Here is a 26,297-nt window from a genome sequence, read left to right as displayed (position 1 = left end):
GTGCAAAAGCAGCCCAGCCCACGATCCCAGGGACCAGCGAGATGCTCAGAGCTCAGCCAGCACTGAGGGATGGGAACTAAGGATGCAATCCAAATTTAACATTTTTGGAAGACTGCCTGCCTTGCCCGTGGCTTTTACTGCAGAGGTTTCAGGCCAGCTGCCAGTGTGTCTGCTCATAAACAGCGTCCATGAGGAAATCAAAGAAATCAGGCACCTCCAGAGGTTGCAGACATTACAAAAGTCCAGCAGCCAGAGACCCCTGGCCCTGAAGACAGCTGAATCTGAGTCCTTGAAATTTTATTGCACTTCATGTGAAAGGGGAAATCATGCCTGGGCGTGCTCTCAGCTAAACACAAATCTAAGAGCACATTTTACAAATCTCCCCCATTCCTGTGGGCAGCCAGGCACCTTGGAAGCAGCTCCCACTGACAGCAGGGTCACAGGGAGGAGCCTGAGCAGGGCTGGCACCAGCGGCAGAGCCACAGAGCACCCCGAGCACACAATGCCACCAAACAGCTGCACTGTGGTGCTGTGGGCTCCCCAGGATGAGGTGAGAGATGAGAATCTGACTCCATGTTCTCTGAAGGCTGAACTATTCTGTTCTATTCTATTCTGTTCTATTCTACTCTACACTAAAGAAAAAGAAAGGATACATCGGAAGGCTTAACAGGAATGATAACGAAAGCTCACGACTGACTCAGAGAGTCCAACACAGCTGATGGTGATTGGTCATTAAATTAAAACAATTCACATGGAACCAATCAAACATGCACCTGTTGGTAAACAATGTCCAGACCACATTCTGAAGCAACCAGATCATTATTGCTTACATTCTTTTCTGAGGCTTCTCAGCTTCCCAGGAGAAGATCCTGGGCAAAGAGGATTTTTCAGAAAATATCATGGTGGCACTGCAGTGACTTTCTGCAGGGTCAGTGTCACCACCCACAATCCCATTTTCATGGAGAATTACTGATGTGTGCTGTACATGAAACCCTGGAACACCTCTCTTCCACATGAGGGAGTACTGAACTGTTAAATTATACACAGATGTACCTTAAAGAAGATAAAAACCTTTATTTTTCATTATTAGAGGCACTGTAAGCAGCAGAACTCTGTTAGTTAATTTAAACAGCATTATTACTATGTGGCCAACTGGAAACTGGAAACTGGCAGTAATATGTAAAATAGATGCAGATATTTGAAAAACTCATCCCTCCAAAGCTTAATCTGCACTTTAATCATCCTCACATATGGCTGTGTTAGTGGAGCTCCAGTAATCTAAAACTAAGCATCCACACAGGTTTTCTGCTTTAATCCCACAAATAAGAAAGGGTCAGGAAAATGGCATTCAGTACCAAGTGACCCATTTTTTTCCACCTGTAAAGAAATCCCACTGGGATTCCTATTTCAAAATTCAGAAAGTACAGCTAAGAATTGCCTAAAACACCATATACCCATCAGGAAGGAAGGACTGGCTGAGGCACCATAAAAACAGATGATGAATTTCAAAGTATGCTTTTAAACGTCAAATATTTAGATATTTAATACATAAATATTTAAATTAACAAACATTTTATTGAGCGCCAGTGTATAAATATATGTATTGCACTGAGCAGTTGCTGAGCCATCTCAGAAGGAATTTGTTCTGCACTGCACAGTTTGGGGCTGCCAGCCTCTGAGTGGTCTGGAAAAGAATTCCACCACCAGAAAACCTGGATCTAACATTATGCAAAGAAACCCAACAGCCAGCTGAACTGGCTACTACTTCATTGCACTGAGGTGCAATATTAGCCTGTTCTTTCTCATCTGTATAAACCATGTCAGCAATCTGAGCTTTATCCAATTTTCCAAGCAATCTTCTGTGGAATAATGTAACATAATTCAGTTGACTAAAAGCAATACTCTTACTTCTGCCATACCCTCCATCCAAGAATAGCATCATTAATACAGTACTAAAATCACTTTTCATTGTATTTAAACATAACAAAATCTAACGGCAGAATTGTTATTGCAGTCATTTAAAAGAACTACTTAAAGTGAAATAATGAGATACTCCCCTGCATTATTCTGCTGCCAAATAGTGAACAATACAGAAAATTGGAAAATGCGAAGAAGATGTTTGAATCCTGAACTAAAAATTATTTTGACAAAGCAGAAGGCTGCAGACACAAAAGCACTGCACTGAATTAACATCTGAGCAGCCTAAACAGGATTGCTGGTGTGGTAACAGAGATCTGCTGGTCTCTCCTGCAGCAAAGCAAACCTGACATTTTTAGATGTGATAATATATCTTTACATTTCAAGAAAGTGAAATTGATAATGTAACTGCTGTATAAGAACTAAGGACATTTTCACTCATGTAAGGTATGATTTAAATACAAGGTAAATGAATATAAATTTATCAGAAATCTCTTAACCTATGCTAAATGCACACAGTATGAATTCATTGATCATGCTAAGGACATAACCACAGTGTATACAATTAGGATTATTTTATTAAATCCATTCTAGGACACCAGTGATGTGCAGAACTGTCAGTCACAGGAATTCAACCCCTTAAAAAACTGTAATTAGAGTATGAAACAACAAACATTGCTTTCCATGGAGTATGGAATCTAAATCAAAGCCTAACAGCCTCCTAACTGCAGCACTGTAAAGAATGAAAATGTACCATTTAAATTGCTCACTTATGTATTATGGGGCTTTTTCTGACCTCCCCTCAGACCACAGCTGACAGGCAGACTTTGGATGAGCTGATCAAGTTAAAGACCACGTTAAATTGTACAGAGTGCCCAGTGCTTGAGACCACTCCCTTTCATACAGGCAATTAATGCCACCAAAGGCCAGGTAGAATTACCACTGTGCAGTCCATAAGCCCAGGATGTCCTTCTGAGAGGAACAGTGGATTTGTCTGTACAAACAGGCTGTGGGTCTGCTGGTGGATGAATCCAGCACTGGGAGAGAAAAGAAACAACGGGAAGGATTCCACTGATTGATGAATGGAAAAAGAGATTTGCCTTTACAAATAAACTTTGGGTTTGCTGAGAAATGAAATCAGACATTGAGAGATGAAAGAAACAATGGGGAAGAAAAACCCCTAAATTCCATGAGAATTAAAAATGTAAAGGGAGGGTTGTACATTAGAGGGAAATCTTTGGGATCAGGTGTTCTGGGAAGTCTGAACCTCTCAAGTGCCTCAGAAATGGGGAAAGAGAGAAGGGAAATGTGGCTGGGAAATTGGGATAAAAAGGAGGCTGCGTCCTCCAAAAATGGGAGAGACCCCAGGGGAATGGCCCATGGCCTCTGCCTTTATTGGAATAAAGTCAAAGGACTCCTCTGCCTCCTTTCTGGACATAAACCTCTGGTGTTTGTGGGTTAATGTTCCTGACACTCCCAAAGAACAAGCAGATAAAGCCCAGGGGCCAGCCAGGGCTGGCAGTGACAGGCACAGTCTGCAGAGCCAGCCAAGGCTGCTGGGGCTGGAGCAGGGGCAGGGATGCCCTTCTCCAGGACAAACAGGAGCCAGCAGAGCGCAGCAGCAGGGTCAGGGAGCAGCAGGGTCAGCAGCACCCCACAGCCCTGTCCAGACAGGTCTGAGCACTCTGCCTCCCTCGCCTGCTTTGCACAGAGAGCCAGGAGCTGCTCTGCAAGGCAGGAGATGTCACCACGAGCAGGTCCCTGCAGGCAGGAGGGCCCAGGTGTGACACCCCAGGGCCCAGACACCCCACCAGCTGCATGGGAGCTCAGGACAGGAGCATCAGGGACCCCTCTCTGCCTTTGCTCCTCTCCCCACCTCTCATCCACCTCCCTCTCTCTCCACTCTGGTCAAACCCACTGCTGTGTGCTCACATCCCACTCAGGACTCACAGACCAATTTCCCTGCCAAGTGTGTAATGAAGATTGTCGCAGACATCTTTTACGAAAAACCCTTTCCTTAGGATTTTTCCTCCTGAGAAGCTGAGAGGCCTCAGGAGCAAAATGCAAACATTGATTATCTGCTGCTGTGGAATGCAACAGGTGCATCTGGGGTTGGGCTCATGTGGTTGTTTGTAATTAATGGCCAATCACAGTCAGCTGGCTTGGACACAGGGCCGAGCCACAAGCCTTTGTTATCATTCTTTATTTCTTATTCTATTCTTAGCCAGCCTTCTGATGAAATCCTTTCCTCTATTCTTTTAGTATAGTTTTAATGTGATATATATCATAAAATAATAAATCAGCCTTCTGAAGCATGGAGTCAGATCTTCGTCTCTTCCCTCACCCTGGAACCCCTGTGAACACAGTCACAGAAGATTACTCATGAAGATTACTAATTACTAATGAAGATTTGTGCCCTTCTGTGGACCCTGCCTCCTTCCCTTCACCCCGAGCCCCTGCCCATCCTGGGTGCTCTGGGATGCCCCCCTGACCTCTGCCTTTCTCCCTAAGTGCTGGCTGAGCTAGAAACTGGCTCAGTTATGGAATGAGTTTGTTAAATTTTGCTGTGACCCCTGGAATTTTATCCATTTGCACCAATGAAATAGTACAAACAAGAGTAGCTATAAATAGTGCAGTGAAATTTAAGTGAAAGCTAAAAAAATAAGCATCCTTCTGGATGTGTTCACTTGCTTTTTAAGTAATTTACTCCCAAAACTCCTGATGTCTCCAGAGAGGTCCAACAGGAGAAGACAATCTCCTTGAATAGATCTCGAATACTGAGCAGCAGTACATAAGCACCCTAAACTTCAGCTTCACATCTGTTAAAAGAACGTCCAAAATATGCAAATGGCAATCAAACACTTTTGTTTATGTTCATACACAACGTATTTCAGCTATTTGTGCCTAAAAAGGGAACAATTAGCTACTTTAGCCAACATGAATGAATGCCTGATTGCTCCATTTATAAGGAATTAGACACAGCAAAGGGACCAAAACACAGCTAAGCAAAAATGAATCAATACAAGTGATGATGCTGCAATCTTTTTCTTTCCTACAACAATTTTGAGATCTCAGGCATATGCTGTAACCTGCATTTGTGCATTTTATACTGGCACTGATTCTATAAAATTGTTATTCTTAGGAGGAAAATTTGGCCCCTGCTGTAGGATCAGTGGATTTTATTCATAAATAACTGCTGGGGAAAAAAAAAATACATCTTCTAATCCTGCTCTGAATGAAGATGGTATCAAATGGGAACCAGTTTAACTCCAAAATAAAGATGGGACAAGGACATTTAGACACTTTGTTTAACTGCCCTGATATTTTAATTACGAGAGCAAGGACAAAGTCAAATACTTTGTGTATAGAAGTACAAATAAAGCAGCACTCAATACATTCAAAGTGAGATGCTGCAGAACAAGACATTATTTTATATTACAAAACACAGGTGATTGCCAATCTCACTGTAAGGGGACCCTTCTCTTCCCAGTTCTACAGTATATATCCTCCAACCAAGTCATGTTGCACTAGTAATGCCAATTTACACCTCCTCTTCTTCAGGAGTAGATCAGGAACCGTCTGTAGTCCTGAACTGTGCAGTTCTGAATTTGCTACATTGCCAGTCATTCTGAGCTCCCGTGGACAAAGCACATTCAGACTAAAAGTAATCATCAATACCATCCTACAAGGCTTTAGTATTGTAAAAGCATCATCTTGTCCAGAACTGGAAGAAACAGGGGACAAAGTATACTGAAATCCCAAGGGAAAAAACAGAAATGCAGTTTTTGGGAGGTAATTAAAATTTTGGTTTCTCTGAAGCACAAAGCAAAGGTTGACAAGTTTTTGGCAACTGTCTAAACAGATGCAATTTTCTCCTTTCTTGACAATTTACTCCTTTTCTCCTTTCTTAAACATCAACTTTAACTAAAAAACGATCAGGTGATCTTGGCTACAAATAAATGCAGGCACATCATATGTAACACCAAAGATCCAACAGAGACAAAGGAATATTAAAGAAATACAATCCAGGCACTTGTGGGTCACTCAGTCTGCTTGAACTACTTCAATCATGGAAATCCTCAAAAACCTGTGGAGAAGACCCCAAAGAGAGAGATTACTGTGCCAACTCATTTGTCCACATCTCACACCTTTCCAGTTTATCTCACACACACCCCTAAGCTTTTTAAATTTTGCACTGGAAATCCTTTTAACTCAAAGGAAGCACTTTTGCAGCAGAGGCCAAGAGCAGCCAGGTTCTCCCCAGTTCCACAGCAAGATCTCTCCCTCTTCCCTGGCACCAGAAATCCCTTCTCTTGTTCAACTCCAGCCAACCTTGACAAGGCTGTGTATTTGATACATCCAAAAAGCAGATTTCCAAGAAATTGTGCAAGAATCAATATCTGAGCAAGGCACAGACACAAATTAATGCTCAGCCAGGGAAAGGAAGCAGTGTTTATTTGTTTATTTGCACTGCAGATGGGCAATCAGCACTCCTGACACCTGGGCAAGGAGGGAAAGGTAAAGAAGATTCTGGAAAGGAATGAGGGAGGCAGTGGGTAACCATGGACAATACAGAGACAGGGAAGGACACATTCTGCAGAGGTCAGGTTTCAGACTGGTCATCTGCAGGGCAGTGTCTGTACAGGACAACATCCAAAATAAACAATACAACAAGAGATTAAAACCAGAGCCGGGTCTGCTCAGCCAGGCCCATGGGAACCTTATCTTTCTCCTCCTCATGCAGGTACTGAAGAAGCCGTGACTTTGATATCAGCCTCAAGGGCTCTGAGATCTACTTCCCACTAGGAAAGAAACTATTTGTAACTGTGGCACTGTGATAATTCACTTGTGGGGAGTTTTGGAAAGAATTTGAGATGGGATCTTTGAATTGTTTATGACGATGTGGTTTATTTTTCTTATCTTTTACACGGGCAGGAAAGGTGAGTTCAGCTCACATCTTCACCACATGGCTCAGAAGGTCACAAGACCCTCAGTTACAAGAGTTTTTAAGGATTTATTGGCCAATAAGACACTGCCAACAAGGATATTTATGCTTTTGAATAAATTCTTAAATATTTTGTCTTTGGACAGTGTAAGCTTCCTTAGCCAATCATGTTATGACCTACAAACCTACAGCACTGCATTCTAATCTCCTTGTTTACCTCTGTAAATACTTTTATCTTTTCTGTATCTTAAACTCTAAAGCTCTGAACTTTCCTTTACTTAGCTCAATGTGTCTCTGCTTTAAACTACAAATCCACGTTCTCACTTCTAGCACCTGAGTTTGGGAGCCTTTCCCAAGGTCTCAGATCAAATCCTGGGTTTAATTCTAAGCTTTGGCTTACAGACCCAAAGTTCTGAGAGCTCCCTGCATTTCAGATTCCAGCACTGCACACAACCCTGGATGCTGAGAGCTGTCCTGAGCCCCCTGGCTGCTCTGGTCCCTTTCCTGCTGGCACCCCATTGCCTGAGTGGGGACAGCAGCCTTCCCTCTCCCACAAACCCTCCAGACCATCCTCCCCTTCTCGTCCACCTCCAGACACCAGGTGAGAAAGGCACTCCATGGAACTTGGACTTCAGAGGTAAGACAACACTTCTATAACCCACAAATACCTCACTTCTGCAGAAAAACAACCTTCCCCATTCCTCCTGAAAACCTCAGTTGCTAGAGACTGATGCGCTCTTATCTCATTATCTTTGTGTACCCAGGTGAGTAACTGAGACTACTGACACTACAGACCTCTTGGTTAAACTTTTTTCTGCCATTTCTTTTTTTCCCAAATGTGTACATCTTGTCTCTACATGTATTGCATCACTGATGATTTAGAGAGCATCTTCAAGTTTGCCCAAATGAGTCTGTACACATTCCATCTTTATTCACCCTAATGTATGGTTTCTTCACAGGAAATTTAGTCATCATCCCAAGTGATTTTCAACTCTAATGCATAAAGCAGTAATTACACCCTCTCACTTCTTGATACACCTACTCACTGACTGGAAAAGATGCAGTACAGGAGCCTTACTTCCTCTGAGAATGTCACTCCAGGAGGCACAGGTGAATTGCAATTACGGAATGTTCTCTGAGTGTATTTGTGTGCATTACTGGGAACAATATTGCCAGATGCCTGATGCACTAACTATGTAAAATTACAACTTGAGAGTCAAAAATGGAGAAGTACACAGAGCAAAACAGCTTTTTTAGCTTCAAGTAGTGGCTGGAGCACCATCACCTCCAGCCAAAGCAGCCTGAAAATGCCAAGCAGAAGGAGGAAGGAGAGAGAGCTAAGAGGAGGAAACAAAACTACAAACCTGTGAGGCTGGTTCTGCACTGAGACAAGGGAGAATTTAAACTAAATTTATTGGTTAACAAAGAGGGCCTGGAGTGCTGGGGAAGCAGTTTCTGCCTGCTGTGCTGGGTGGCAGGAGGAGCTCCATTCCCCTGTGGAGGGGTGGCTGAGCTGCTGCTGCTGCTGCTGCCCCACGGGTGTGGTCACTCGCTGTGGTCACTCGCTGTGGTCACTCGCTGTGGCCAGCCCCGGGAGGAGCCCAGCCAGCTCCTGCCCAGGGCCATCCTCAGTGCTCTGGCTCCCTCCACTGACAGCTGCACACACACACCCGGCATGTCTCCAGGGCAGGGAGGGAAATAAAAACTGGTTTATTTACATTTATCCCTGCAAAGCAGCCCTGAAATTCCACCTAAATGCTTGTCATGACACAATGCCCTGGTTAACTCCCATGCTGTTTAGGATGGTTACACCAAAAGCCTTTGGAAGTGGGAAAGATGCATGAAAGCTATTATACGAAGAATTTTTTTAAAATTTTAAAAAAGGGCCACTGAAATTAACTTATTAGAAAAAGGCTAATAAGCAAATTAAGCAGTGATGCTGCAGCAGTACAGTGCTTCACCATACTAGATTTGGTCAAGGAAAAAAAATGCTTCTGAAGAAACAGTTGTAAATTACCAACAACAGCAAGATGCTAAAACAATGGTGTATCTCACTATTTAAACCTGTCCAAAAGTAATGAACATTAAAACTGCTTAATTTATTTTCAACAGTAAAACAGAGGGGGAAAATACTGTGGATAACCAAGTCAAAAGATCATCTCCTGTATGCTACAAGTGAAGGGAGCAAAGTGACAACTTCAATGAACTCTACATTGACAATGCTCAGGAAACACATACTCAAATGAATGGATCCAAAAACTCAAACCGTGGGCAAATGCAGCCCATGGACCCAACACTGCCATTTACCACACATTCAACCACAGCACTCAAATCGAGTCTGCCCAGAGAAATCAGAAAAGATGGAGTCCATTTCAAATCTGAGATAAGTGAGAACCAGCATAGTACTGCTACAAAACACAGCATTTCTAAAGCACTGATAAATCAAGCACAGGTCAAAACACTGGAGTGGCCAAATAATCATCACCTTTCAGGACTAATAAGATTAATAAAAAGGAACCCTCTCCTCTGCAATACATCATATACAGGGAAAACAAAACTACCCACAGCTACTTCAGAAGAAATTAAACACATTAAATGTAAATACTTGTGTACATGTAAATGTAAATACTTGTGAGGCAAGGAAGACATCCAGCATTAATTGGCAAGTTTAGGAACAAAACAAGCTCCAATCCCAGGTCATCCTCATTCCTTGTCTGAAAAAGGGTACAGAATTAGAATGGTGCCCACTCTGATTCCTGCAGAGGAACTTCTAACTTGGTCCAAACCCATTACTTTTTATCTGAGCCCAAAAGAGTGGTTTGACTCCTGCAAACCTCAATATAACACCCATCACTGTTACTGTGCCATTTGCTGAGCAGACTCTGCTGTGGATCCCAGGTATTCTGGACAAACAAAATCATTTAGCATTCTCAGTATCACAAGCAGAAAACAGAGGTTGAGCCCAGCACAAGGAACCACCTCACCTCAGTTTCAGCAGGGGCTGGGTCACCCATTTCTTCAACCTTCGACGTCCAAACGAAGTTTTAGTGTGATCCAGCACCCAGAGCAGGCTTCCTTTTGTTTTCATGTCAGTCTGAAATAACAAAATAACTTAATTATTTTCACCTGGTCTGTCAGTTTTGCAGTGGGAGGACCTTCACATTATTCAAAACATTGTGCTTGGGCTTTAAGGCACGGCAACTGTACGTTCCTTATCAATTTCATTCATCACCAATGCCTTACATGAACAACCTCCAGCAGTAGTGGAATACTTAAGTATGCTTTTCCTTTGGCTAGAAAGTGGTTTTTAGGAAATTACCAGGACAAAAATAAACAGTTAAAATAAGTCTGTGCATAAAGCTGTGAGCAGGAGCACAAAAACAAGCTCTACTTGCAGACATAACTGCAGTTGCTGAAGAAATTAATTTTCAGGAAAGTTCTTTGTTAGTCAAAGTGCAGCACAGTTCCTAACTCATACTAAAAGCTAGTACAGATTAACTTCATTTATGCTTCTGAAAATGTTATCTCCCTTCAGTCTGATCCCATTTGAAATAATTTAAGACTTATGGGTCAGATTGCCAAATCCGATGAACTTCATTGGGAAAAGTAAGTCAAACAGCTGTGAAAATCTCAGCATTTATTAAAAAATGTTACATTTGTCCTTACCTGATTCTGTAAAATTTCAAGATTTTTCATTGTTGTCCCATTAATTGTCATGTATTCAGTTTCACTGGACAACCGTTTGAAATTGCTGGGGAGAGGAATTTCAGATGTTTTATCTTAAATTTGGGCATGGGCAGAACACTAAAACACTCTCAGGTTTTTCACATTAGAGAATTCAACAGCTTCGCACATAAATTCTTAAAAGTCAAGCAAGAAATTAAAATCTCTTCAAATAAATTAAAGAACTGAACACTAGTAACTTCTTTTAACTTTCTGCTTGGGAAAATAAAATTTCAGACTCACTTCCCCATTTCCTACAATGACAGAGCTCTGAATAAAATCCAGCCCTCCTATTATCTAACCCTTTTCCACTAAGTGGTTAATTTATTCAGTTTAGAATTTAGCACTGACAGGACTAACAATTAATACTTCAAGAATGGAACAAATTTTTGACACAACTCATCATCAAAATATTGTATCAAAATACATATTTTTTGCCATTACTGCTGCAAATTTTAACAGCCTGCAAGTGCCATTATGTAGGAAAACAGAAACAGGGGAAACTGAAAATATTTTATTTTGGTTTAATATGAAATAACCAAAATTACCTGACTTTTTGATACTCCTTAGCAGAACTGGATGAGGCCAACCCAAAGGCTGTGTTGCTTTAGCATCACCATTAATAAAATGCTGGTATTAGCTGTGCAGTCACATTAGGCCTGACAATCATTTCAGTCTCAGGCACACACTCAGTAGTCAGGACTGTGAAGTGCAATATCCTCCCTAAACGCTTCTGACAAATCAAGTCATGATTGTCTGGGTTAATCATCCTGCTGACTGCCCTTTGCACAGAATCTAGGACACTCTTCCCTGTCCTAGACTAAGCACCACCACTTGCTGGGCAAGATTTAAAACAGTTTTCTTGTCTTTTTTGACCCACAGAAAGTTTTTCAGTGCATTCCATTTTAAACCCTCTGGAAAAGAGCTTGATTGCCCTACCTTTTCCTCTTAGACACACAGCTGCATTGCTGCTACACTAAAAACCAAAACTTTCAGAAATATGAAATATTCAGAGACTAATCTTATAGATTTATGTCATATGCAGGTGCTTGGGCCTGCTACCAAATTTTTTCCTAAATAATGGGTCAAATTAGAAGTATTTTCCACAGAATTGTAAAAAAAGCAGATTCAACTGAGGGCCCTCAAGAAGTTTAATGACAGCTTGGAAGTACAGCTGACTCAGAACTGTACCCATAGTCATAATTATTCTGCTTTGTGTGCTATTTCAGAAACCAAGGAAGTTGACCAGCAAAAGAAAACACTGGAGGCAAAACCAGCAACACTTTCCAAATTACACAACATTGTAAGCAACAAAACAATACTTCTTTTTATTTTCCTCAGTCACAACTGCTGACACTGGCAAAAATCAATTAGGAATGATTTCTGCCTGGCTCCCACTCCATGCATAAAACAACAAATCCCATCTGCTGCTCCAGAGGCACCTTTCTGCACCCAGGACCAATGCAATTTCCCAGTCTGCCACTGGCCCAGCCTCTGGTCTCTTAAACCCAGCTGGGTGAGAGCCAAGCCCTCCCACCTGCTCTGCAAAGCCAGGAGGATGCTCCTGTCACATCAGAGCCTGAGGATTGTGGATTTTCCTGGTCCTGGTGCTGCCACAGCTCTCCTGGCTTTAGAGCAGCTAGCACAGGACACACTCTGCTCACAGCAGGGCTGCTCAGGAGCACCTGAAGACAATTCACTCTGCTCCACTGCACAGTGGATTTACTCTTCTTTCACAGAGTATTTACAGTTCTTGCAGATCAGACAAGCTGAAGTTGTTTTCACAGCATAAATTATGTGTGTCTCACGTTACCCAGGTGTTTCCTTTATCTGAGTTACCTCACTCTGCTATTAATCGTGGTAATTGAGAGTTTAGAGTACATGAGTAACAGCCAAGATCAACTGCAGGATATGCCCAACCAACAATTCCACATGTCACAGCACAGAACATGTTTTGCTTCCACCCACTCATCTTCCCTTAGCTTGGGATGAGAACTTGATAAAAATGTGAAAAAAAAAACCAAACACTTTCTTTATAAGGTATTTAGGGACCAAATGGCAGGAGAAGGTTGTGGGTAACCATTAAGTCAGGTCTGGTCTTGCAGCAGAGGTCTCAGCAGAAGCCTGGTGTGAGGTGCTGGTGTGCTGCTGCCAGCCCTCCCTGCACTGCTGACCTTCCAGAAATCACCCGGACAGCACCACGGGGCCAAAACTCCTCCTGCAGGTGACACTGTGACCCCCAGCTTCAAAGCACAGCCCTGCAACTCTCCGAGCACCCCAGCAGCACAAAACCCCGTGGAAAGCAATGGACACAGCTGGGAAGTCCATAACAGGAGCGTGGCAAGGCAGGGTCAAGTCATCTCTGGGCTTAGAGGAAGGAAAAGAGTAAACAAACAGAAGCTTCCAGGGAGATTTAGGAATCTTACAGGGAACGCTCATGAGAATGAGGTTCCTGCCCATAAAATTACTTTTTCAGAGCAGGACCACACGATGATGAGTATGAAAAGGTTACTGTTCTGATTCAGCACATCCCCAGACTTGAGTTATTATTGTAACTGGAGAAACCGGATCATCTCTGTCATTTTTTCAGTACTTAAGGGGTTTATAAAAAAGAGTAGAGCAACTTTCTACACAGGCAGTTAGGACAAGGGGGAACAGCCTTAAACTAAGGTAGGAGAGATTCAGTTTCATGAAGGAATTGTTCCCTGGCAGGGTGGGCAGGCCCTGCATCCCTGGCAGTGCCCAAGGCCAGGCTGGACACTGGGGACAGTGGAGGTGTCCCTGCCATGGCAGGGCTGGCACTGGAGAAGCTTGAAAGCCCCTTCTGATCCCAGCCAGTCTGGGATTCTGAGATTTTGCCTCTCGAGAAGCTTGCAGTGAAAGGTGGTTTTAATGTGCTGTATCCCTTATTTTCTCCACAGGAGATAATACGTGTAATTTCATACTTGGTATCTCAGCCTAAGTGAATGCATGTTATTTAGATCGGGAACTTTCAACTACTTTAATTTTCCAAATCTCTAATGCTTCTGAGTGAAGCTGCAAGGCACCCTGAAAGCAAAAGATTTTCTTTGCTCAATTACCTTTTACAGAGCTCCAGGGTCTTTGTCTTTGAGATCTCTAGCGGTGAATAAACCACTGAATAAACTTACACAGACAATAAATGCAGGAATCCCTAAAAGCTTTAAGAAGTAAAAACAAGTCTCTCCATTTTTCAGAAGGACTAATTTTCCTTAGGTTCCATACCAAAGACATTTACCACAATCTGTGTAGCAAAGGATGACAAGCCCAAGACTGTGTTTTGTGTTTAATTAACCAGGTTTAAACTCATTAGTGAGTATTTCCGCAGGGCTAGAACTTTTGATCTGAATCCCTTTTTGTTTTGTGTATGATTTCTTGAAGTTCATACATCACTGTTCAAAACTTACAAACCACTATCTACAAAGTCTCTCTCCTCCATATCCAACATGCTGAAAAACACAGAGGTAAAACTGAAACACACCATGACACATTTCCTCAGCAACTGCTATGCCAATGATGATTTTTTCAAACAAAATTGGGTACTCAAATGTGCTTGAAAATCCCTCCTACATGTGTACTAACTTGGGCTTGACAAAAGCCTTTAATAAAGGTCTCTCCGTATGTAAATGTATTAGAACACACTGATTAACAGAAACTTTTACCATTTATTATTAAATGTATTTTTACTTGCTGCTGGAAGTCTAAAGCAACCAAGCCAAGCTTGGGGTCCTGCTGTGGCAGAAATCGTTATTTCTTTGACATGTTTTGCTTGTTTTAGGATCTTAAAAGTAGATTTAAAAGCTTCATCGAAATATGAGAGCAAAACCTGCTTCACCCCACCAATTCCTTGACTCACATGGTAACTTAGGACTCTTCCTACTAAACTGAAATGGAAACTTTTTTTTTCAGCTGGGAGAAGAGTGTTTGTCCAAAGAAGGTACAGAGGTGAAATGGATTTTTGTGTCATTCTTCCTATCAAATGGGTGTTCTTCATCCAGACCTGTGACACATTAACAAACTGAAAACCACCTCACAACTCCCACTTCGTGCTCTCTGACTCACCTCTGTATGCTCACTGACCTGAATTCTTCTAGGAATTTCAGGTTCCTTGACAATGCAATGGAAGTGAATTCTCCTCTATTTCCTAATTCAGGACATTAATGAGCCTGACATTATTTGCTTAGAAGTCTCTCACTGTTCAGTATTTAGACAGTATTTCACTGGGATTAGGAAAAAATATTGAAGTTGAGTTTTTCTGAATATTTGGCTCAGTTTGTTGATCCCCATGACACACTACAAGCAGCAAGCGGAACTTGGGTAGTTGGAGCACAAAGGCTTTAGAAACAAACATAGCAGAATCCAAGCTCCTGACCAAAAGTTATCTCAAGAAATGTTATTTTATTTCTTCACAGAACTTCACCAAAGTATTAAGTATTTTTTTGCCTTTTCCCTCAGATACTCATACAGTCCCCAGAAATCCATTAGAGCAACCTTCAGCAGGCAAATGCCAATGCTAAGATTTTGTGCTTTTCCTTCCCAGTCTATAATGTACTTGATATGTGACTGACTGCTGCTACATAAGCCTCCACGTAATTATATTTGTCCTCTGCTAGAGAATTACTTCTACATAAAAGATGGATTTCACATTTTCTCCAGCTGAAAGAACATTCACCTCCTGTGTGATTGCACACAGGGCACTGTGACCCACGAGCTGACCATGAAATGGCATTTCCTTGAAATTCATTTTCTTCCTCAAAAGTTCTACAAGATTTCTCCACCTAAGCCAGCATATTAAAAAAACAATTTTTTTTTTAAAGGCAGCCAAAGAAGAAAAGCAGGCACAGCACAGTGCAGGGGCACCCCAGATCAGCACACCCCTTGATGGATCAGCAGGGAAGATGCCACAGGAACTCTTTCCCCATCAGCTCTATACGCACATCAAACCTGTTGATAACATTCACGTACAACCTGGAGGGAAGGGTAACTTGGGGAAAGAAATCCATCCCAAAATTCAGAACACATATATCGTTTCCAAATATCGTGGTGGACACCTGGGAGAGTGTTTAAGCAGTGTGTGAAGCTGGCACCTGCAGTTGATGTGTTAAATGCAGCTGGTAACCTAAACTGGTCATGCAGGGAGCCCTTCAAAACTGGGCTTCAAACTCTCAGAATCCCACACAACATGTGAATGATCTACAAATGACACGACATATTTCTAAGTTTCCACTCTGCAGCCAGACTGACTTCATAAAATCCTGCATACTTATGGGGCAGAGGAATACTGAGACAACTGGGGGAATATTTTGTACAGGATCCAAGACAGATAAAGCTGTTTTATTTAATAAGCCTCAACGATATTTCCAAAGCTAAGCCAGGTAGGACAGCAATGATTTATACTCACGCAAGACAGGATAAGAGAAGCTTTAACAGTGACATCTTTCCTTTTTCATTTGATTCCACCTGCATAAGCCTGTCACAAATCTTGAATACTCATCTCAGCATATCTAATAAACTGAAGTGTTGGGACTGCTTAAGAGGTGACAAGGTTACATCCATGTCAGTGTGGCTTTGCAGAAACTTTGCACAAATGGTGGTGCTCTAGCAGCAGCTTTTGCCATGACCCTCCTCCCCACTCCTGCTTACCCCTGAGTCCAGCCAAGGGACTTTTCAGAAAGCCAGGATGTGTTAAACAGTTCTCCCTAAAACTGGTAACTACATTCAGCAACTGAAACAGACTGCCTGATCATTACAACACAGAGTTTATACCTGCCTCCAGAGCTACGGAAAGAAAACATTATTTACACACTGCTGGCAAACTGCAATGACATCTGCAAAGCTACGTTGCAACAGCAATTTATTTTTTTTAAAGCTGCCCAGAAAAGCCCCACATTTTAGTTACACAATAAAACTGAGGTTGAGATGCAACAGCTGATACCAGCAAACTTTAAAATTTTTTCCCTAGTATCTACCAGTTTTTGCACCTTGTTTGTTTTCAGTATCACCTGGCAGCAGTACAGGCTCATTCACATCACTGACAGTAATGTCTACACAAACTTCATAAAGGTTCTCCTCAAACACCACTCAAAGGAACCACTCGATTCTTTGAGTTCTGATTAGGAAATCAAATGGAAGGTGTAATTTTTACAAAGACTATGTTTATCACTAGCAAGTTTTTCATTACAATCAGGGACACTGTCTGCTAAAACTTGCAAGTGGTGCTTTGAATTGGAAATTTATATAAGGAAACTTACCCTGGATTGTAAAGCATCTTTTCCAAATTAAATTCTTTGAGATATGTAATTACTGCTGCCAGAGAGCAAATAACAGGCTTATCCAAGCTTAGTATTACAGATAGGTTTTGAGGACCTGAAAAAAAATTTTTCTTGTTAAACGTTTATTTTCTGGTTAATCCAGAATGTGTAGAAAAAGGATGATCTGCTTTTCAATTTATTCTAATAGAAATCTGTCATGTATATACAGTGTTTTACGACATCTATAAATCAACATAAAGCAAGGCTCCAAAATAACACTTCTAATTCCAAATAATGCAGACACATTGCAACAGTGTAAACACATGATGAAAGAAAACATTTGACTCATGAGTTTTTCTTCATAAAAAAATTACTAACTGTTGGCATAACAAACTTCTAAATATATAAACTAAGAATGGAATTCTGACATCTTCATTTTTGTGCACAGCACTCTTCTACAGTGCCTGTTCCAGCTGCAGCAACAGGAAAACTCACTCCACGATACCACAAACTGGTATTTTTAAAAACCCACACAGTTCAGCTTTTTCGGGGATGTTTCTAAAGCTGTTCTCAGGTAACACCTGCAAGAACTTCAGAACTTAGTTAACAAGAATGTTACTCCTGTCTTCAAAAAGGGCAAGAGGGAGGGCCCAGGACACTCCCAGGAGCCATCCCTGGGAAGGCGATGGACCAGGTGGCTCTGCAGGTCACCACCAAGCATGCACAAAGAAAGGTCACCAGGAGTGGCCAGCAGGGCTTGGGGACACTGTGCTCACCAAGGGCACATTGTGCTTGAGAGAGCTGGGCAGAGAGAAACCCAAGGAGGTTCAACAAGGGCAACTACAGGTCCTTGGGAGGAATAACCCAAGTACCAGAGCAGACTGGGAGTGATCCACAAGGACCAGCTCTGTGGAGAAAGGCCTAGGCTTGCTGGTGGGTGGCAAATTGACCATTAGCTGACAGTGTCCTGGGGACCAGGAGGGACAGTGGGATGCGGGAATGCATCGGGATGAGTATGGCCAAGGGGTCAGGGAGGGGATCCTGCCCCTCTGCCCTGCCCAGGTGAGGCCATATCTGGAATGCTGTGCTCAGTTCTGGGCTCCAGATTCCAGAAAGACAAGGAGCTGCTGTAGAGGGTCCAGTGGGGACCATAAAGATGATTAAGAGGCTGGAGCATCTCTTATGAGGAGAGACTGGGAGCTGAGCCTGATTAGTCTGAAGAAGAGAAGGCTGAGAGGGGATCCCATCAATCCATATAAATACCTCAAGGCAGTGTCAAAGGATGGTGCCAGACTCTTTTCAATGGTGCCGCCAGTGCCAGGATGAGCAGCAGTGGCCATCAAATAAAGGGCAGCGAGGTGCAGGGCAGCAGGAGGGAGAACTTGTGTCCATGGAGGGACAGCAGAGCCCTGGAACAGCTGCCCAGGGAGGGCCTGGAGTGTCCCTGGCTGGAGACATCCCAGCCCCAGCTGCACCTTCCTGTGCCCCTGCCCAGGGCACCCTGCCTACTCCAGAGGAACCCGCCAGCCCCAAATATCCCAGGGTTCTGTGAACTTCAGGAACATTTCATACGCTGAGTAATCCTCCTCAGCTGTTATGTACGTTTAAATTTAAATCTGTCTAAACACACACCTTCAAGCTATGAAAAAAAGTAATGGTAGCCCTGTTTCATTTCTATCTAAATAATGTTCCTTTGCCTCCAAGCTCAACATGAGATCCCACTGTGCAGAGAATGAAGCACAGGTGGCCAAAAGCCTGTGTGACTGTAAAGGCTAATAGGGTGCACGCTTCAAAGATATTTGGAATGAAAGACCTGTAATGTCAGGCACTTCTTTTGCATAAAAATCTGAATGAACATACCTGCAGTACCAGGCACCTCTTTTGCATAGAAGTCAGTAACCCTCTGGAAAGCATGGCTGTACTCAAAATTGAGGTTTTCCATCCTTTCTAACCTAATTCTGTCATCCTGTAACCTGCAAAGAAAAAAAAAAAAAATTACTTTCAGGTTTTTGGACTCCCTTCATGAAGGAGGTTATAAAGGTGCACTTTCTTTTGTCTTTGCTTTGTTAGGAGTTGAATGGGTAAGGAATTAAGAGATGAGCTATTAAAGTAGGTTGAAAACATTTCCAAGCATGCTGTATTTTTTTTAATGTTTCTTCTAACCCTTGTGAAACTGCAAATAAAGCAAACCCAAACAGCAGCAAGCACAGCCAAAAGAGAGACTGCAAGAGGCGGCGTAGCATACCTGCAAGGTAGATACTAACACGTCTTCACCAATCATAGCAACTACTTGCTTTATCTTTTCTTAAAGACTGATGATCAAACTTAAGCTATTATCCTGTCCCATTCCATATTTAATTATCCTTTGGAAGATTTTTTTCCATGCTGTAGAACTAAAGGTGTGGGACTCCACAAAATCAGAGGGTTTGGGAAAGCTGCAAAAGGCAGGCCCCAGAGACAGCAGAATTGTGATTGGAGCTGAGCAGCAGCCATGAGATTGGTCAGCAGAAAAGTTATGTAAAAAGTAGAAAAGCAAGGACAAATAGAACAATAACACTTGTCTAGAATAACTCCCTGAGCTACAGAAAGTTTATCTAGCAAGATATTGGGAAGGTTAAAGCTTAATAATGGAGCTCTGTGCATTGTGTTTGAAGGCTCACAAGCAGGTATTGTATTTGAAATAAGCAAGCACTGTTTAACCACAGGTACCTGTGCTTATAGTGATTGGACAGAACTACTGTCAATATAGAATAGTTACTGTACAGATATAAACACTGTCAATGTGCTTTTGCTTTGTGGGATTGGGCAAAAAACTCCTGGAGTGAGTTGTGACATTGAGTTGTGTGTCTGCTGCCTGGGATGTGAGCTGGTGGCATCTTCCCATTGCCACAGCCATGGAATGGGAGTGATGCTGGGAAATCAAACAGCTCCAGGCACGTTCCCAGCAGCCCTGTCCTGTCTGTGGTTTGTGCACAGGCCCTGGCCAGCTATAAAAAGGCTGGATATCTTTTAGCCTTACTGCAGTCTAGGCAGCCAAGGATGGGTTATTACTGATAACCCTCTCCTGCCAGCAGTTATATCACTTATATCAGTTGTATCAGCAGCTCCTCCCAGTTTAACAGCACCACCAAACACACCAAACTTTACAAGATGCAGCATTTCCACACTGCCTGTTTTCCCTAACTGGCGGCTGGAATTAAGACTGGATGCTGCCTTATCATTGCAATTTGCACAGTTGTTGATAAGCACTGAACAGATAATGCTGGTTAAAAACCCACAAAGAAGAACTCAGGGTGGCCCTGCCAGCCTTGAGCAGAATTACACAGCTACACAGTGAGCACTGAGCCATGGGCCAGGAGAAGGCTCCAGTGAAAAGACACACACAGAACCTACTCGGCCTCAGGGTTTCCAGTCACTCTCACACCCCCATGGGATGTGAATCAGCCAAGTGCTTTGAGAAGACTGGGACTGTGCCAATGAGAGGGACTGTGCAGGTATTACAGCGTGGATCAGTAATACATACATATATAATCAATACCCTTTCAGCAGGGCTCTCCAGCTTCACAGGGAAAACCAGACAGATTTTCTGCTTTACATTCCACATATCCCCACCTGAAAGGATCAATACATTTCTGAGGCCCAGCTCTCAGAAAGGAGAGTTAATTTCCAAAACACGTGTCCAGCTAACAAGACTTGTCCCAGCACATGCTCAGTGATCCTGCACTGCCTTCAGCTGACTGATCTAGTTAAGTTTTCAGTCTTTACACTCCCTGGAGTCCCCTCTCCCCAACCCTTCTCAGGAAGAGCAAACATCCTTCAAGCAAAGGAAAACACCAACCCCAGTCAGCTGTTTTCTTCCTTGCCTTTTCCCCCTTGTGTTGGACAATACTTTTTCCTGACCCAGAGATGGGGCAGCTGAGAGGTGTTTTCAAAACTCTTATTCCATTTTCAGTCTCATTTGAAGGGTGAGACAATACAGATGTTATAATTCACTCCATCACAGTCAGAAGCCAACTATTTCCTAATTACAATACATTATAAGAGTTTCTTGGCCTGTCAGCTTTGGCCACACCATGCTGTAGATGCCTTAAAGCCAATTATCTAAAACTACCCCTCGTGGGTGTCACTACAGTGCATCTTTCACAGTTCTGTTTCTCCACAGTATCCAGCCTTATTTGCAAGGCCGCCCTTTGTAGCTTGTTTCTAGCTCCATTTCTCTCTCAGCAATGTCTGTCCATTCATTCCATGGCATTTCTAAGCCAGCATTTCTTGTCTCAAAGTTTGCATATACGTGCACACTGTATGAGCCTTCTGTCAGGCTTTGAGAACTCTCCATAAATCCATTTCCTACATTTTCCCCTCTCTCTTGGACAGAAAAAACTTCTTTGATGGCCTTATTCATCCCTTGCTGGGCACAGTGAAGTACACAAGGCACTATCAGTAACAATGCCATGATAACTATCAATATAAATATAACTATTGATAACTATCAATATAAATATAAACCTTTAGCCAAGGTACAAAACTCCATCCTTCAAACAAATCATCTAACCATGATCCATTGTGTGTTTGAATTTTTAATTTCTGCCTCTTTATGTTTTCACAGCAATGACTACAGAAAAGCAAGGCTTAACAAGGTCTGCAGAGCTGATTTGTAGAAAGAAAGTCAAAAAGGAAGGCTTTGGGGTGTATTTCACTGGATGGTTCATGCCACACCCATTTGCTTTCTAGTGTTTAAACATTCATTGCTGTAATTTTAATTAATTTGTGATTTTCTTCCCTTTTATAACTAAATGCATCCAACTCCTCAGCTTAAACTCTGGAATATGATAGTTACAATCAATATATGTTCAGTGACTTCTGACAGTATTTTTGTTTGTCAGCTCAATGAATGGGAAACAATGAAAATTATTCACTAATTTAAAATTATTAACTCAGTGATCTGCAAAGATCTTCAAATATTTTAATATTTGTATTGTAGATAGAGCAATATCAAATATATATATGACATTCTGGCTGAAGAGTATGCACTTGATATTTTAGATAACATTAAAAAAAATGGAAAGTTACATATTCAATGCATGAAAAAACCTAAATTTTTAACAAGATGCATGAAAACCAAGTTTACTGCAGAAGGTTTTCATGTGTGTCCTTTGTGCAGCAAGATGATCACCAAAGGCCATTTTCCTGATTATAGGCAGGATGACATGTCGATGCTTATTTTATCTCTCCAGCCACCAATGCCTGTTTAAATCAGAAGTCAATTCACCATCAGCCTCTGTAAACATCACTCTTGTCCAAAGGAGCTGCAGTTCAGCTCTTTCCAGCTCCCTGAAAACAAGCCATGCTCATCAGAGATCAACCCAACCCCTCAGGGCTCCCTGAGCCCCCCTGCCCAGCCCTTCTGCATCCCTGGAGTGGACACTGAGTGACCAGGGAGGGATGAACCCCCCGTGCCCCCGCCAGAGCACCCTGCTCCTCCCTGCCCTGGCATCTGGGGCAGAACTGCCTCTGCTCTCCAGATAAACCACAAAATCTGCCCAAGGACACCACCACCACCCACAGCCAAGGCTCTGAAACCAGTGAGTCCACAGACAGCTGAATGAATCCTACAACACACACAGGCACACCACACTGCAACAATGCAATAAATAATGGAGCAATGCAATATTGTAATAAGTAATGCAATAATGTATAACGTGGCATGTGCATCCTAACCTGCTCCTGTTACTGGAGGGGCTGATTTATCTGTCACCCTGCTGGCAAAGTGAAAAAGGATCAACAACTGCCGGGTTTAATTCCTCTATTTATCTGACAATTCAATGCATCACCCTAAAATTCGTTGCTTAACAAGTGCTGTCGGAAAAATATTTAAAAGAGTGCTCTCACTTTGACAGAAAGGTCTCTTAAGAAAAACATTTATGAAAATGCTAGAAGCTAAAAGGAAACAACATAAATAAAACTAATTTACAGAAACTGACTCAAGGTATCTAAAAAATAATAAAATCTTTTATTAGGAATGAGCTTGCTTTAAGTACAAGAGCTAGCTGCAGTTTGCTGCATAAAGCAGGAATCACGTCAGCGTTGCTCTGTTCAATTCACAATTAAACAGGCATAAAGTGAATAAAGACCTACTGCAAAACAGCCACCTCCAAACTGTTTCCTTAGAGCTCAGTAAGTCCTCCTAAGGGAAGCAAGTAACTGCAGAATTTTACCTTTATTCTGCCATGCCCATTCTGATTTAGTACATTCAAATGCAGGGGTGCACAGACCAAAATTTCCCTGCACATCCCTGTATCACAACACAGGGACACCAATGATGCAGAATTTGGGAAGGTGTCTGCTCCTAAAATGTAGTATGAAATTTTTACTTCTGATGCTAAGCACAGATCTGTAAAGCACAAAAGATTTATTTAGTTTTTCCTGTACAATTTATTCAAACTGCTCTTTTCTCTGCATTCCTCATGGTTTACTCTGCTGGGATGACCAGTCTGCCACTGCAGGGAAAAAGTGCCAGCACTGCCCAGCAGAGCAAGGCAACCTGAATGCATTAGTCCTTTCAGATATCCAAGCACACTGCGTCACCTTCCCTTATCACTATGCTTGGCAGATGTGGTAACCCAGGAAATTCCTCTGGCTGCCCTGCAGGACGTGAGACCCTGTCAGGGGGGCTCAGAGACCTTGGCACAGAGCCCCAGACCCCGGTGCCTTTGATTTAGCCCTTGGGAAAAACAATTACCAACCTTTATATGAAGGATTCCAAGCCACGAAAGTTTAAGTAGAATGATAGTGAATTTATCATGGGGTGAAAAATAGATTTTTTGGGATTTTAGAATGGGGGTTCAGGGGGCAAGATGGAGGGATCTGGGTGTACCCAGCCTTTCTCCTTCTTCTTGGCCTCCATCTCCTGGGTGATGTTGGCACTTTTGGGTTGGTTTAGAGTAGAAGCTCACTGTCTAACACAGGTGACAGGTATTGGGAAGTAACTGTAAATATTGTACAGGTAGTTTTTAGTATAAAAAGATAACCCTGCCCTGGGGCAGGCAGAGTGCCTCTGAGTGTCCTGCTGAGCGGACCTGGGCAGGACAGGAGAAAGGATTTTATAGATAAGGAACAATAAACAACATTGAGACCGAGAAATGCAGAGCTCTGACTGCTTCTTCAACTGCTGGGCTGGGAACAGAGACTTCCTAACACATCTTGGGGTCACTGTGAGCAGCAGAGATTCCAAGAGGCAGAAACTGCATTTCCTTCACTTGTCACCACTGGGATACCTTTGTTATCCAGCCTCTCCTAGCTCAGGGTGATGCTTTATCAGGGTGATGCTGGACAGAGTTCCAGAATAAAGCAGGGATTTATTCAAAGCATCTCCTCCATGGATCCACCTTGGGCAGCACCAGAACCCAGCCAGGGCTGCACCCAAGGTGGACCAAAATGGCCCCAAAATGCACGGCCGGGCACGGGGTCTCTCCCTGGGATCAGTTCTGCTCCATTTGCATCTTGCAGTTCATTGTCCCATCCCAGCTTTAGCCCCTGCAGTCCCACCCTGCTTGTTTTTCTCTCTCCAGCCCACGGGGTTTGTGCTCTGGGGCTGAGATTTGGATCATTTGTTCCCCAGCTGGAGCAGGAATTGTTTTGTCTCCCTGCCCTGTGCACAGAGCTCACCATCCCAGAATGTGAACCCAGACCCACACACTGAAGCAGCACAGAATCTGAGAAATACGAAAGCTATAACCTGAGGCATCAAGGGGGCTCAGTTCTGAGTGTGTCTGTGGAAATGGAGAACAACCATCCTCCCCTTTTGGGTGAGCCTTGGCACGGAGCTGCAGCAGCTTCTCTGGCAAAGCCTCGGGGACATTTCCAAGCAGTTGTTCTTTTGGCACCGAGCACACACATTTTTAGAAGCACAGCTTTTTCTGCAGGCAGAGTCAAGTGTTTCCCCACGTTTGCTCTGAGCAGCTTTCAGATGGCAGAGATGGAGACTGCTGTTGCAGAAAAACAGCAGCACAGTCACCTTTGCTGAGTATCTGACACAAATGGCTGCTGTCCATGAAAACCGAGCAGAAATCACCACATGGTGTTATCAGTATGTTACATACAACACAGCACCCCACAGCACCTCCAGCTTCCAAAGTGCCCCATCCCAGACCCCTCCTGAATGCCAGAGGCTGCTGAAAAGCCCAGAAGCAACTCTGACACACTTCAATATACATACACACATATATGTGTATCTGCTTACTCACATGCATGTACACATACAAATACATAAACACACACATAGAAAAACTTGAGGAAAACTCCTTGCTTGCCTTTTTCCATCTGAACTACCAACGTTTCTCAACACATTTTCTGATTTTCTCAGGAAGAACTACATCTGAAAAGAACTCCAACCACACTGACAAGCCTGGAGCCTGGAAGCAAGGAATTCTAAGAAAACATTATTTTAGCTTTAGGAACTCAGAGGCAGGAGCTGCCAAAGACATGGAGTAAGGAGGATGGAGAAAAGCAAAGGGCTGTGCAGGCTCTGCATCCCTTCTGTCAGGGCAGAACTAGGTAGCACAGGACAAAACACAAGCACAGCTGTAGTTCCAGCAGCTTCTGCACCCACACACAGAAATCTTCTTCAGGCTTCTTCCATCTGCCTGTCTCAATAATGGGATGAGACACATTGCACTCATGTCTTGGAAAGTAGAAAGGATCAAGAACTGCTAGGAAACTATTTATTATTAGCGCCTAGGAACAGCCAGGATGAGCAATAGTCAACACTGAACCCAGACAATCCCAGCACGTCAATTTAATTTCCCTCAATTGCAGAGGAGCCGGCTCTGTGGACAGGGAAGACGCAGATGCTGTACCTGCTTGATCTCAGGGAGGCTATTTCCCAGCTCCACATGTCCTCAGAGCTGATGTGCAGAGCATGATTCACAGGCAAGTGCTCTTACAGAGCGGTGCCAAGCAGGCTGGAGAGCAGCACTCGGGCTGAGCAGGGCTCCCTGTGAGATGAGGGGAGTGTTCTGAGCTCAGCACTGCCCTGGGAGCGCTCTCTGCTCCAGCAGCACTCACAAAGGCAGGCCCAGAGAGGACAACTCCAGCCCACCCAAACGTGCTGTGAGCCTGAGGCGGCCACAAACAGCGTCAGAAAAACCAACTCACAATGTGGCAGAGAAAGCCCTGAAATGCACCCATTTTCTCCATCATGTATGGCTGTGGACAAACACACGGAGGGACAAATGAAACCCTAACCTCTGATGTAGAAGTTCTTTCCATTCAATACCCCAAGCTTGTAGAGTTTACTAGTGTCACCCTGTTTTTTAAAGTTTTTCTAAATCTTCTGGTGTTGACATTCTTGTAATGAACTTTCTCACGCTATGTAAGTAAGTTATTGTTTTGCATTCTTTTATGGAGGAAGAGAAATTTGATGGGCTGTTGCTTTGTCCAGTGTC

General features: G+C 43.0%; 1 protein-coding gene across 1 annotated transcript in view; it reads right to left on the bottom strand.

Annotated features, from left to right (window-relative positions):
* MSH3 (mutS homolog 3) overlaps nt 1-26,297 on the bottom strand; it is a 95,464-nt gene that overhangs the window by 41,873 nt on the left and 27,294 nt on the right. Inside the window, exons 9-12 of the mRNA XM_066569072.1 lie at nt 18,715-18,827; nt 16,855-16,969; nt 10,529-10,613; nt 9,847-9,956 (exon numbers count right to left, since the gene is read on the bottom strand). Coding sequence (XP_066425169.1) covers nt 9,847-9,956; nt 10,529-10,613; nt 16,855-16,969; nt 18,715-18,827 — 423 coding nt within the window. The remainder of the gene's footprint in view (nt 1-9,846; nt 9,957-10,528; nt 10,614-16,854; nt 16,970-18,714; nt 18,828-26,297) is intronic.

Source organism: Molothrus aeneus, chromosome Z, assembly GCF_037042795.1.
Source record: "Molothrus aeneus isolate 106 chromosome Z, BPBGC_Maene_1.0, whole genome shotgun sequence".
Classification (NCBI taxonomy): Eukaryota; Metazoa; Chordata; class Aves; order Passeriformes; family Icteridae; genus Molothrus; species Molothrus aeneus.
Note: the sequence above shows the minus strand (reverse complement) of the source record. Positions and strands in the feature narration are given on the sequence as shown.